Source organism: Protomyctophum bolini, assembly GCF_963924005.1.
Source record: "Protomyctophum bolini genome assembly, chromosome: 15".
Lineage (NCBI taxonomy): Eukaryota > Metazoa > Chordata > Actinopteri > Myctophiformes > Myctophidae > Protomyctophum > Protomyctophum bolini.
In genome coordinates this window covers 25,704,731-25,719,162 of record NC_137876.1, presented here as the reverse complement: position 1 = coordinate 25,719,162, position 14,432 = coordinate 25,704,731, and the positions used below count along the sequence as shown (strand labels likewise).

The following is a 14,432-nucleotide window of genomic DNA, read 5'->3' as shown; positions in this document are numbered from 1 at the left end:
TGAGTTTCATACAATACGTGACTACGGCCACTATTTTGGAGGACAAAATCCATGCATTATACTTTAGAGATAAGGCTAAGCTGATGCCAAAAGCCACCTTGAGTTTCATGGATAAGCTTCAAAAGCATATGAACCACTCCAAAAGTCATGCTTTTGGTGGAGTGCAACTTTCATAAGCGTCCCTCTTTCAGGTAAGACCTGTTATAACTCGGTGAACCTCGGCTTCCTGATCGACGGCTCGTCCAGCGTGGGAGAGGGAAACTTCCGCCTCGTTCTGGAGTTCCTGGCCGCGGTCGCTCGCAACTTTGACATATCAGACGTTGGCGCACGCATAGGTCAGACATCGCATGACAGAACCCACATGCCACACAGCATATCGTTCACGTTCATCTGCTGGGATGGAAGCTGAGAAAACTAACAAAAACGTTTATCTTGTGTGGGTGTGCGTACGTACGTGCGTGCTCGTGCAGGTGCGGTGCAGTTCACCTACGACCAGAGGCTGGAGTTTGGTCTCTATGACTACCCAGCTAAGGAAGCAGCCATCGATGCAGTCAGAAGGATCCCCTATATGAGTGGAGGAACTGCCACTGGTGAAGCAATCACCTACACCGCCGAAAACCTCTTCAGGTATACGACTTTACTAGCCTGGTAAAGCATCCCGGTCACATGAATTCACATAATCACATGTCTTCTGCAGACCGGCCTGGCCCTAAGCGCTGAGTGGACGTTTTGCAGAAACCAAAAAGTGGAAGAGTCAATTACAGCCAGGGCCCCCCTGAGCGCAGACGGTGACCGTCTCTTTTGGTTTCTGCTTGGAACCAGACCGGCCTGCAGAAGACACATGATAATATCAATTCACACGACCGGGGTGGTTTACCAGGCTAGGACTTTACCATCATAGGAAATGCACGAAACACTCATATACAAAGGAAAAGGAAAATATTGTAGCGTTAACAGTACTGTACAATCCGGGACTTACTTTTCATCCAATCTGTGTGGTACAGATTACTCCATAGATGTGGGTTTCAAGTGATAAGTCGTCCAATGCTGGCCATTAGATAGAATGCTGTTTAAGAGGCGTTGGTGTCGATAAGCTTCCCTCTTGTTTCTGACTTTTTTATATCCCACAATTTTGTAACTCCTTTTTCACCCGGTGCCAATTGCCGCCCTACGCTGTAATCCTGGGCGCTACTCTCCCTCTGCCAACCTGGGGAGAGCCTCGAACTGAGCCCATATGCTTCCTTCAATGCATGAGGAGTGAGCAGGCCACTTCTGACAGGTGACTTTCCCTGGTAGGACGTATGTGGAAGGGACGCGTTATTCCTTTCCTCTCCATCAGGCGCCCAGGCTGACCAGGGGGCAGCAGTACAGAGACCAGGATTACTGAATTTTTGTGAGGGTGAGGGTGACTTTATCTCATCTGTGGTGTTATCTCTCCAGGAGAATGGGGCCTGGGAGGAACTTCCTCATCCTGGTGACAGACGGCCAATCATACGATGACGTTCGAGGACCCGCCCTCGCTGCTCAGAGACAAGGTCTGACTATTTCTCTCGCTCTCCTTCCACTGTTGCTTATCGTCTCTGTCTGTCTGTTTTGCTCCTCTACCATGCAAATGTGTGTTCATGTCTGTGATAGTGCATTCACACGGGCAGACGCAAAGACGAATGGGAGTATCATTTGGAGCAGCTACTACTACGTAGTATCAGTGCGTCCGTAGTGATGTGTGTCAGAGGTGCGGCGGCCAGCAGGGAAGAGTGAGAAAGAAATCACACCCGTTTGAAGTGAGGGCCGCTCTTATCATCATACATCATCATGACGTAAAATAGACACTATGCCTATTTGCTCAGAGTAGACACTATATGACGTGACATTCAGAATCAGTTATATTGTGAGGATGTGATAATCAAACATGGCAGTCGAAGCACTCTGTGTCCTACGTAGCCATCGGGTCTTTGTTCATCATCTTTGTTTCTCGAGCTATACCTAGCCTCCAGAACCTGGAGGGAGAACTGAAACGCAACGGACATGCTGGCCCATCATAGGTACTGCAGCGTGTTACGGTACGTCTGGGGCCACGCACGGGGTTGACACTGTACCGCGCATACGCGACTATGTAAGACGCGTCTTAGAGGCCCCAAATGCCGCCCGTCACACTTTTCCAAACCGGAAGCAGAGTACAGTTTGCGGCAAGCCCCCGGAAAGGCTGGCCAGCGTGAGGAAACGTGCAGCTCGGTTTTAACATTGAGCACTTCTGCATTTTGGACAAATGCGGAAGTAGACCGTTCTTCCGGGTGCTTCAAAACGCCACTGAGCCAAGGACTGTATAAAGAGGACAGGAAGCGAAGACCGTAAGGGCGCCGCCATGTTGATCACATGGTGCTCCATGGAAGGAAAGAAACATGCGCAGTTGAGACCAGGAAGTTGGACATGCATATGGCACAAATGGCCCAGCAGATGGCGTGAGGTGATTAAAGACCTTGCTGAAAGTAGGGACGCTTGTATCTCACTCTTCTGCCAGCCTATATGCTGAAGCCAGCTTGGCTCAGTGCTCACCATGAACGGACTGACTGAGACAGCCGTGTCATGATCAGTGCAAGTTGTGCAACTATAATATATCTATATAATTTGTATGTAATACAGTGGTTTTCAACTTTTGCCTGTTGATCAGTCCGTTCATGGTGAGCACTGAGCCAAGCTTTCCTTCCATGGAGCACCATGTGATCAACATGGCGGCGCCCTTACGGTCTTCGCTTCCTGTCCTCTTTATACAGTCCTTGCACTGAGCAGGCCAGTCCGCCCTCTATCCTTTATAACCCTATGGTATGAGCATGCCAGTCCGCCCTCTATCCTTTATAACCCTATGGTATGAGCATGCCAGTCCGCCCTATATCCTTTATAACCCTATGGTATGAGCAGGCCAGTCCACCCTCTATCCTTTATAACCCTATGGTATGAGCAGGCCAGTCCGCCCTCTATCCTTTATAACCCTATGGTATGAGCAGGCCAGTCTGCCCTCTATCCTTTATAACCCTATGGTATGAGCAGGCCAGTCCACCCTCTATCCTTTATAACCCTATGGTATGAGCAGGCCAGTCCGCCCTCTATCCTTTATAACCCTATGGTATGAGCAGGCCAGTCCGCCCTCTATCCTTTATAACCCTATGGTATGAGCAGGCCAGTCCGCCCTCTATCCTTTATAACCCTATGGTATGAGCAGGCCAGTCCGCCCTCTATCCTTTATAACCCTATGGTATGAGCAGGCCAGTCCACCCTCTATCCTTTATAACCCTATGGTATGAGCAGGCCAGTCCGCCCTCTATCCTTTATAACCCTATGGTATGAGCAGGCCAGTCCGCCCTCTATCCTTTATAACCCTATGGTATGAGCAGGCCAGTCCGCCCTCTATCCTTTATAACCCTATGGTATGAGCAGGCCAGTCCGCCCTCTATCCTTTATAACCCTATGGTATGAGCAGGCCAGTCCGCCCTCTATCCTTTATAACCCTATGGTATGAGCAGGCCAGTCCGCCCTCTATCCTTTATAACCCTATGGTATGAGCAGGCCAGTCCGCCCTCTATCCTTTATAACCCTATGGTATGAGCAGGCCAGTCCGCCCTCTATCCTTTATAACCCTATGGTATGAGCAGGCCAGTCCGCCCTCTATCCTTTATAACCCTATGGTATGAGCAGGCCAGTCCGCCCTCTATCCTTTATAACCCTATGGTATGAGCAGGCCAGTCCGCCCTCTATCCTTTATAACCCTATGGTATGAGCAGGCCAGTCCGCCCTCTATCCTTTATAACCCTATGGTATGAGCAGGCCAGTCCGCCCTCTATCCTTTATAACCCTATGGTATGAGCAGGCCAGTCCGCCCTCTATCCTTTATAACCCTATGGTATGCGCCTGGAGGGTGAGCAACGCCATACAAGTGAATGGGTGGACATTTCCAGTGCCCTCTGGCGCTAGCCCCTCCTTTATACAGGTTTGTCTTTAGTTCAATGTTTGTTTTATAAACGCCATTGACAATGAAGGGAACATTTACGTCATAATGTCCCTCATTATGTCATATTGTCTCTTTATTGTAATGTAATGGCGTTTATTTTACCTATTATACATCACCTAATCGACATGAGTTAGACTTTAATATATTAGCGCCCCTCACTTCACATGGGTGTGATTCTTTTTAACTCCATGTACAGTATATAGGAGCTGACTGTGTCAGCGTATGGCAAATGTCTCAAGTAAAAAAAGACTGGCAAAGTCACCCTTTAGGAAACACCCCTGATACCCTTTATGTGCTTATGTTAGTTAGTAGGCTTCACGGCCGTTTTACTTTCTTCTGAACTTCCTCTGACTCCTCCTTGTTCCCTCTTTCTGGCAGGCATCACCATCTACTCTGTGGGCGTGGCCTGGGCACCTCTGGAGGACCTCAAGGCCATGTCATCAGAGCCCAAAGATAGCCACACGTTCTTCAGCAGAGAGTTCACGGGCCTCGCAGAGTTCGCCCAGCCCATAGTCCGGGGAATCTGCCGTGACTTCACAGAGGCCACCAATATATAGGCGCACAACACGCGCACGTACGCACGCACACACGCACGCACGCACACACACACACACACACACACACACACACACACACACACACACACACACACACACACACACACACACAGACACACAGAGTGGTTCCGCTGAACGGGAGCGATGTTTCAAAGCCAAATCATTTTCCACGGCAGAAGTCCCTCATCTACATTAGTAGGCCTATACTGCTGCTATAGCCTGCTCTGTCACCCGTGAAACAGAGGCAGTCAGTTTCTCCTACACGGTCACATTCTCAGTGTTGGCTCTATTTGTGTCTCTATTACTCTCAGAGCTAAATGAACACCGTGGATTGCACTGTGTAGTAAGGCTGACACAAATCATTTGAATATTCAAAGCTTTGTTCGCTGGCACAAAATTCGAACATGAAAACAAAATCGGAAAAGCTTGTAGATCTGCTACCCTTCAAAGCTTGAGCTCCACGGTTCATGAATCACCTGACCTGACTCCTTCATTCAATACGTGATTCTATCAGCGTGACCAATAAGTCATGGTGTCCAGTGTGGTGATGCACAGTAACAGCCCCGGCCTTGCATTTTGTGCATCATGCAGTGAAAAGATGGACTTCTGCTGTGAAAAGCAATGCTACCACCTAGAGGGAGTGCAGGGTGAGAGATGTTTATTTTTTCATAAGCCAACATAAAACATTACTGTACATCTCTGCATGCTTTTGTCATTCACCAGACCATTATCAACCGGATGGGATTCCTGCAATACCGGTCACTTGTTATGTGGAGATCTGCCGTTCACTATAATCAGTATAGTAACAAAAAACAGACTCTTTGTCTGTCTGTGTCCCGTCCTCTCTCTATGTTACACATTGTATTATATCACTATGTTTAACTCACCTCTTTCCACTTAGACTGTACATGTTACTTTGTAATTGGCTTGTGTCATATACAGGGATTGTTTTTATTTTTTATCTGGGTTAAGTTAGGGTTGTAGCTGACTGTACTGTTGTAAATATATGGGGAATGAAGTATACTGCACGTTTGCAATGTTGACTAATACAGTAATACTATTATATTTCACATAGCTGATTGTCTCTGTGCCAGAATTTCAGATCTACAAGTCAACTTGCATCTCAGTAGTAGTCTAAAGTAGTCTTTATCCAAGTTAAACTCACACAGGGTTTTGCTGCTAGTTACGCCTAGAGGAGGATTTAGATGTTTCAACCGTTTCAAATGCACCACTTCCACCTTATATACTTAATTAACCGGAGTGCCCCAGGTGTTTGTCTTTCCCCTCCACACCAAATCTCTATGCTGAACATGGTATAAAATCTACAAGTCTGATGATATCGAAATTCGATGAGTGGGCTAAAACTGAGTGGAAACTATTTGGAGATTTAAAATGATCGGCATCAAGGAATGAATGCAAAGTCTTTAGGGCAGCCCTTCATATATATATATATATATAAAAAAAAGGTTTGCCGACCAGTGAATCACGATTGGCTAAAACCACACACTGTATTTTTAGCTTCAGCGCCGTTGGGTTTCTTTAATGTATTATTATTAATGTATTATTATTGTTGTACTGTATTGCATGTTTGCGAGCTGCGCCCTGATCCCGCTGAGAGCCGCTAGCTATGCGTCAAACGACCCGCTTCCCAGCGTGTCCGCGGCACTCCGGCGAAGCACAGCCAAAGTTCTGCCGCCGCCGTTGACAGAATATGCTGTTTTTACAAACAATACGCGAGTCGGTGAGTTTGTTTCATTTGTTGATCTCTGTACAATACATGAGACTCTCTGTTTGGTATTTACAGACTGCTAGTCGCAGTCATCAGACCGTCGACGGGACAGATGGGATGGGAGCTATAGGGTGCACAATGTGGGGGGGGGGCACAATGGCAGTTTGAAACGGGCTGAAGAACCTTAAATCCACCCCTAGTTACGTCTTCCGCCAACGATGTCATCGTTGCTGTCGGGCAGAAACCTCTTGTCACCATATTTAATCATACTACAGCGTTACACAAAAGTATCAAAGAAAAGTATAGGAGTTCTGCAGGCTCGCGGTGTGTTTTGAACAGTTTTTCATCACATAATGAGGTTTCCACCAGAACAGAGATGTTATAGATTTAGCCCTTTAGCCCATTTAAACATTTTAAAAGTTTGCCATGCGATTTTCTGTGCATATTCAGGCACCCAAGATGAAATAGCCTACTTATTCTGGTGACCCCATTACCTTTCCGCTAACGCCTACCATTAGGCCAAACTAGCAAATTAGCAAACAGGGCCTTGTAGGCCTTGTCATACAGTAGGTCTACAGGTACTCTGCTTAAATTGTATTCCTTCTTTGGTAATACTATAATGTGATTGATTGAGAGCAGACCAGAGGTACTCAGACAGCAGCAGTCAGCAGATAACTGATGTTTAACTTGAACGTTCGCTGTAACCTCGGTTTTACCGTTAAAGCTAAATTACACTTTGATAGTGGTTAACTTCCCATGGTATACTCCAAATTATTGGTGAGATATCTTCAATAAAAATAAATCATGATACAAATATTCTCCCCATTGACTAATGAGATTGCATATTGAAACAGATCTCAAAGTCACAAAATTGCACGCGCGCGCGCACACACACACACACACACACACACACACACACACACAGAGAGAGAGAATGGCAAATTCCTCATAGTTGAAATTTGTATTTGAAAAAACTGCAGTGTCATACTTTGTCTAAAACAAAAAGCCTGGGTACAGAGGCTATACTTTATCAGAAGCTGTCTAAAATAAAAGCCTGGGTACAGAGGCTATACTGCTATAGGCTGCTGTTTGTGATGGTTTGTGTTCTAAAAGAATGACTTTTAGGCCCTTTTCACCACGCAATGTAAGTCAAAGGGGAGAATGTTTTGAATTAGATTTTTGATTTATACATTATCTACCTACTGAAGAAATCTCACCAATACTGTATGTTACATTCATGGCAAGGTAACTATACAACCCAACCCTCTAAGTGTAAATATCTTTGTTTGGTGGGCAGTGCCTCGCTCACACACCATTGACTGGACTGGTTACGTCTCGTTTGTTGGAAACAAATTAACTACTAATTATCAATTGAACCATCAAGAATAGCTACACTAGTTTGGGGATATGAGCATTAACTGCATTTGTAATTAAACCGTTTTATTGTGTGTGTGTGTGTGTGTGTGTGTGTGTGTGTGTGTGTGTGTGTGTGTGTGTGTGTGTGTGTGTGTGTGTGTGTGTGTGTGTGTGTGTGTGTGTGTGTGTGTGTGTGTGTGTGTGTGTGTGTGTGTGTTTCATATGCCAGCTCCTACATCTCTGGTTGATTATAATACACTCTCTGCATGTGACCTACTCCTGATGTTTTATAGAAAACAATGTGTTACAGCTGTCAACAGTACTCCTCATTAACCTAGTTATTGATTTATGTAATACTAAGCAGGTTATAATTAACTAATTGCTACATTTCCCAATATAATATTAAGGAATGTTACTGTTATCAGTTGTAACAACAACAACGTAGTTAGACTTCTAAATGAACACTATTAACCACTTTAAACCAACGTATCCACTCCCCCAACCCCCTCTACACCAAATAATACCAAAAGAATAAGCCTATACAAGCTCCCGACTGCAACTTGAGCTTATTGGGCTTATCTGATATTTTCACTGAATGTTTGGCCCAGAATAGGGACACTGGCGTTCATGTGGTTATAATTGCTCCTGCTGGCTGTTTTTCACAGGATACATTGATTCCCCTGTGCTTCAAAGCCAGCCAACATGTTGATTGTTGTGTCCCTGTGTTGATCTACCATCTGACGTTTCCTATGTTCAATGATGATTCTGTAATTCTGTATTTATTACTTGTTTCTTTTGTTTTGTCTTTCAATAAAGAATAGTTATTTTTACACCACTTACAGGACTTGCTACAATTTCGGGACATTATGTATTTTTAGTTTTGACAAATCAAAATGTTATTTTAAACAATCTGTATGGTAGAGCAGTGGTTCTCGAAGTGGGGTCCGGGCGTCCGGCTACCTCCAGGGGTCCATGAGGGAGTTTCAGGGGGTCCCCAGCTAAATAATAGGAACCAAATGGACCCTTATGGGTCTGTAACTCAGTACAAATGGTACCAAATGAACCATTAGGGTCTAACACTGCAGATTTTAAATAAATTGAGGTCCCAGAGATACTAGCCTCGGAGGAGACAGCAGGCATATTTTATTATTTTTTAGATAGAAATGCCATTCATTTGGGGTCCGTATAGCCATATGCATGTCAAACTGGTGGTCCGTAAAATGATCACTGCTAGAGCAATCAAAATGTCTCTCGTATGGGGGTCCCTGGCATATCTTTTCAAATGGGGGTTTGTGGACTAATAAGTGTCACTTTGGGGGTCTTCGAGAACCACTGTGGTCGAGTATGCAGTGTATTAATTCAATATTACTAGTAGCACGTCTGCAGTGCTTGGAGGTGGTCTACCTCTACCTAGTCTGCCATTGAGAGACTTCGACCCTGGTGTTGGGTGTGACACCGTCCTACAGTACTTGTTGACAGTGTCAGTAAAGTTGTATGAAGCAAACAGCGTGTTCTGGTTCATGTTCAGCACAGAGACCCCCTTTCCACCCTTTTTGGTTCTTAGTCCATGAGCCAGAGCTCCAAAATTGGTGGGAAAAAACTAGACCTATTTAAATTGTTTATAGGATCAATACAAGTAAATTGAAACATGATAACCCATCCACAGTAGTAGCTTTTTCATATTTTCTATTATTTTGCATACAGGGACAGGGGTGGATTAGGGACCCGGGCCAACGGAGCCAGTGTCCCGGCAGGGCCTATGACCCCCAGGGGCCCCAGCCGACCTGAGTACAAGGGCCTATGACCTCCAGGGGCCCCAGCCGACCTGAGTACAAGGGCCTATGACCCCCAGGGGCCCCAGCCAACCTGAGTACAAGGCAACTGATAATAAGTTGTTCCAGGAATAGTGTCCCAACAATTTGAGGGAAAATCACACCCGTGTGAACTGAGCGTCGCAGGCTGCTCAACAAGTTATAGTGATGCTGCTCAGTGTGAATTGCCATTTAGGCGCCTCAACAGTGTGTGAACCGAATACGACTCGCCGACTCCAATCAGCTGCAGGTGTCAATACCCCAAACAGACAGACAGACGCACGTCATTGGAGCTGTTAGGCACAGCTCAAAAACTACCCGTCCTCAGTTGTTACTCAGGCCAACATTCCATGCCACCTCACACCCCTTTTCGACAATGAGACCCAGCCAATCATCCAAACACATTCTATCTTCACCCCCTTAAATTAAATGTATAATCCCCCTGTTTCACTTCACCTCAGGCATTATTACTGTTTTCACTTCATTAACGTGAGCTTCCACTCACAGGCGGTCATGTCTGCTACTTGCTCTAGCTTGTTAGGGGCTATAGCCCCTCAAAAAGTTATATAGCACAGCTTCAAGTAGAGCAGGGAGATAAATTATATTGTGATTAAAGCTAAAATGTGATTAAAGGTTTTGACCTCACATTCAGTCTCTCATGAGTACAGGGGTTTACAGATGTTTACACATTCCTAATCCTCTTGAGCACACATACATTTCAAGTAGTATATTGTCTATAAAATGCCATACTAGAGATTTTTTTTAAATTATTTATTTATTTACTATTCTTCCCAAAAGAAAACAAACTCTGTACTCATTCATCCCTTGTCTGCCTTGGTCTTAATTCATCTTCTAAAACCTCCCGAGGATTTATTTTTTTCCGTCGAGATTGATAACATTCTTTATCCCACATTGATTTCTTATTCTTTCAATAGAGTGAAAGTCAGACCACTGGATTTGTTCAGTGAGATATCAGATGGAGTGATAGCACACTCTACTGGCCACAATGCAGAGGCTCCTGAATCTCTGCCCCTCTTCCATCCCTCTACTCACTGAGACTGTCAGGAATTGAGTAGGACCCTGTAAAAACGAGGAAAAAATACAGTTAGAAGTTAGTTAGGTCAGCGTCTTCTTGGTAGTACAGTTTTGGAAAATGTGGAGATAACTAAACAAATAATTATTTATTGTGTTTAGCATAATATTTATCTCACACGCCATGCAATGCAGCTTTCAATGGCAAAAAAAAGTAATTAAGGTCAAACCCCACATATGCCCGCATAGGGTGCTCGGCTGTGTGTCGTTAACCAGGACTGTAGGAACTGGGTTACTTGGTCAGTTCTGGTGGCTTGGCTTCCAGTTCTCTACGCTGATCAGACTTCCTTGAAGGCTTTATTCTGGACTTGTGAAGATGTTCAGCCTTCTGATCACTGTCATCTTGAAAACTACCTTGAAGAAAACTACCAAGAAAGGTTTATTCACAACTGAAACACAGATAACACCTTCTAGCGTTTTCCACTAACGCGAGGTGCATTCTTCATCATGGGCTTCGCAATCTTGGCATGGGCCTTAGCACTGAAGTCAGAGGGTTTCCTGTTTCCCTCTTTTGACTTCTTGGCATCCTTATTGGTGGCCCTGATGGCGGCACGGACCTCAGGATTCTGTTTCCTCTTAGCCATGATTTCGGCCAGGGAGAGCGAAGTGGTGGCCCTTGTGGCAGGCTTCACTCCGCGGTGTGAGCGCTTCTTTGACACCTCTTCAGACAGGCCCTTCTTGTGCTTGCGTCTGTACAAGACAGTCCAATCGATCTCTCTTGGGTTCCTCTTGGCCAGGAAAGCAGCCTCACACTTGGTATCCGAGAACTGGAACACCTTCCCGTCTGTCCTGACGTATCGTTGGCCATGCCCCGGGTATATTTTAAACCCACTGAAACTACACAACTCAATCTTCATGATTGTTACTAGAAGCAGACAGTCCTCAGCTTTCAAATACTTATTTTCAACAGGCTTATACTGCGTGTACAGTCACTTTTAAGCTGAGCTGTATTAGAAATATATGACATCATTCTTGCCCAAATATGGAGCTCCACATGGTACTGCTACTTGAAGATGACATTTATGATGACCTGAAGCAGGGTGAGGAAGATGATGACTATGTAGTCATGATGATGGAGGAAGGAGCCTCCCACCGGCAAAACCTCCTTTGCCGTACAACTGCTCAGCATGCCGATACTCCTGTTGATATCCTCCTGCGTTTGTTTTATAGATTCAATGGTACGTTGAATTTCACTGAGGTCAGTTCTTTTTCTCCTCAACCGGATGTTGTGTTTGCCTTCGTGTTGTTCACTGCCAGAGGAGTCTTGGCTGTCGAGCTCAGGCGAGGAGCAGCCACTTTCTGTCCTCTTAGGTTTGGCACTCTGCTTGTGTTTTCTCTTTGGTGCCGTTACCTGACACTTGAAATTGTCCCTCTGAGGCCCCTGGTTACTGACACTCATAACACTGCCAGAACGTACCATAGGTGTGCGGTGTCTGACCTGAGTCTGAATCCAGCCATCTTTCTCAAACTGAATCACATCATTGAGAGGATCCCATGGTCGCATGTCAGCATATCGATAATGCCACCTCCTGGTACTGGGGTCCTGTTTAAAAAGTACAGGGATCCATTCCTCTGCCTTGATGTTCCTCTGACGTTCCTCTAGCATGTACTTCTTGTTGGTGGCTTCCGCCTGGTCCTTGCTGTTGATGGCCCGCGTCACGTGCTGCCACAACCTTTCAGATTCAACCTCAGACTGCTCCTCAGGGGGGACAGTGCTGCGGGTCAGTCTGCTCTGCTTCAGCTCTGGAGTGGGGTTGAAGAACAAGTCCCGCATACCTGACTTCTTATCATTGATGAAGATTTCACTGTCCCAGTGTCCTTCCAGCGTAGCCAGTACCTCTTTTCCCAGCTTGATCTTCCCAGCGATCTGATTTACACTGTCATTGCTGCCCAACAACGGTTTCAATTTGAAATCGAGCTGAGCACTGTAGCCTGTCTTCTCACAGGTGATGGTGACTAGACCGCCTAGCTCCAGGGTCAACGTGCCATAGAGGATGCCTTTACAGTGGACGTAGGGCATGTTTATAACATAGTCCTCTCCTTGGTTGAGAAAGGTGAGACGAGACTCCCCCTCCATCATGACTGAGACCGAGTTTCCATAGAACTTGGATTTGACCAGAGTGCTGCCACTCAGACAGAAGCCATCTTTCCTATTGCTGACATAGAAGGCAGACACTGGAGGATGATGGGAGACCTGCTCTGCGATGTAGAACGTCTTGCTGTTGGTCTTCTGATTAAGCCACATGCAACGGTACATCTCTCCGATGATGGGGTTGTAAGGCTTCTTCACCCACTTTGGCTTTTTGTAGAATCCAGAGATGTACCACTTCACCACCTTCTTCATGCGGTTATAGGCGTTCTCCTCTACTGCTGCCTCGGACAGGAAGTCAGCGTGATGGTAGAGATCAGCAAGCTTATCCAGGAAGGACCTTGGCTCCAGGATGAAGGTAGGCAGCAACACCTTTGATAGGTCCATCCCTAGTCGCACCTGCTTCAGCAGGGTCCCAGCCAGAGTCCAGATCAGAGACTTGTACTCCTCTGACACTGTCTCTGTCTGGGACTCCTCTCCCAATTCTTTGTGCCACTGCGCTAGGTACGACGTTGCCGTCAGAGCCTCCTCATTGGGGTCAAGGTCAATGTGCAAGTCATCCTGGCCCTCCGACGTGTCGCTGTCGCTCTCCTCACTCTTCTCCAAGCCCCCGGGATCTGAGTCATCGCGGTCCTGCTCACCCTCATGGTCCGACTTCTCCGAGTACAGGTCGGCTTCCTTGAACCGGTCTCTGTCATTGAACTGGATGCCCTGCACGTTGTGGGCTCGGAGGAAGCTGTTGAAGTTGGAGTGCTCTCCGCTCACATCCTCCTTCCCCTCGTGGGTCATGGCCTTCTTCAAGAGGCCGGAGCACTTCAGGGCCAGCTCTAGAGCATCCATCCAACAACGCCCATCAGACTCTGAGGTGGCACGGATGATGAGGTGGCTGCTGGGTAATGGCTTAGTGATGGAGCCCACCCCCTCGCCTTTGGGACCCTTGACAGCCCATATGGACTGCTCCAGAGGGTGGAAGAGCGTGAAGCAGAAGCCGTCCTTCTTGGACGGCCTCTCCATGGCCTTGCAGGCGTTCAGCAGCACCGTGCCCACCCACTGGCCGTTCTTGTGGGTCTTGTAGATGAGCAGAAGCCCTGGTTTCAGCACACACCATAGCTTGGTCCAGCCCGTCAGAGTGCTACGAATCTTTAGCCAGTCGGCGCAGATGTTGACGGAGGGATCGGTGATGGTACTGCGAAGTTCCTCGACGGCCCTCTTCTTTTCCTCCCTGTAATTGTTCTTTTGCACCTTGAGGGATTCCTTCTTCCGGCGCTTTCCATTAGATGCCGATACGTCTTTGTCTGAGCCATTGTAGAGTTTTGTTTCAGACTTGCTCTTGGATATGGCACGTGAGCCCTCTTTTAGAGACAATGGCAAGAGGTCCTCCTTCCCTCGGTCGAAACCGTGGCTGTAGCTGACCCTTGGGCTGATGGTGGAGGGGCTACTGAAGAGACCCTCTTCCTTATCCCTCTCTTGCTCTTTTGGCTCATCCTCCATGGGGTCAGAAGGACGGTGTCCTCACCAGACAAGATGTGCTCTGATCTATGCGTGCTGCAAGGTTTTTTCAGGCTCCACCATATTCGGGCAAGTCTATGACGTCAATCATCTATGTCTATGACGTATCTTTCCATATTTGGGTTTTAACATGTGACAAAATAATGTGTCCAGCGGTTTGCAAGACACAAAAATAGGGGCACAAACCTCTTAGTTGTGTGTGAGATACACCATAGACGCACGCACGCACACACACACACGCACGCACGCACGCACGCACGCACGCACACACACACACACACACACA

General features: G+C 46.6%; 3 protein-coding genes across 7 annotated transcripts in view; 1 reads left to right on the top strand and 2 right to left on the bottom strand.

Annotated features, from left to right (window-relative positions):
• The window catches only part of coch (coagulation factor C homolog, cochlin (Limulus polyphemus)), a 35,346-nt gene extending 26,862 nt beyond the window's left edge, over positions 1-8,484 (top strand). For 4 of the 5 annotated variants that reach the window (XM_080784088.1, XM_080784087.1, XM_080784084.1 and 1 more), the window contains 5 exons: positions 192-335; positions 471-627; positions 1,441-1,535; positions 4,382-7,325; positions 7,371-8,484. In XM_080784088.1, coding sequence (XP_080640214.1) covers positions 192-335; positions 471-627; positions 1,441-1,535; positions 4,382-4,560 — 575 coding nt within the window. In that variant the 3' untranslated portion in view covers positions 4,561-7,325; positions 7,371-8,484. Of the gene's footprint in view, positions 1-191; positions 336-470; positions 628-1,440; positions 1,536-4,381 lie in introns of all 5 variants that reach the window. The other variant, XM_080784085.1, reaches the window with a different exon arrangement.
• Positions 8,485-10,958: 2,474 nt separating this feature from the next.
• On the bottom strand, positions 10,959-11,405 carry LOC308329796 (large ribosomal subunit protein eL24-like; the record flags this gene model as incomplete). Its single annotated transcript, XM_080784299.1, has 1 exon — positions 10,959-11,405. The coding sequence occupies one exon, from the start codon at positions 11,403-11,405 to the stop codon at positions 10,959-10,961; it is 447 nt and encodes a 148-aa protein (XP_080640425.1).
• A 146-nt stretch (positions 11,406-11,551) lies between these two features.
• LOC308329795 (oxysterol-binding protein-related protein 8-like) lies at positions 11,552-14,128 on the bottom strand (the record flags this gene model as incomplete). The annotated part of the gene is made up of 1 exon (XM_080784298.1): positions 11,552-14,128. One exon carries the CDS (start codon positions 14,126-14,128, stop codon positions 11,552-11,554), a length of 2,577 nt encoding a protein of 858 aa, XP_080640424.1.
• Positions 14,129-14,432: the final 304 nt, after the last annotated feature.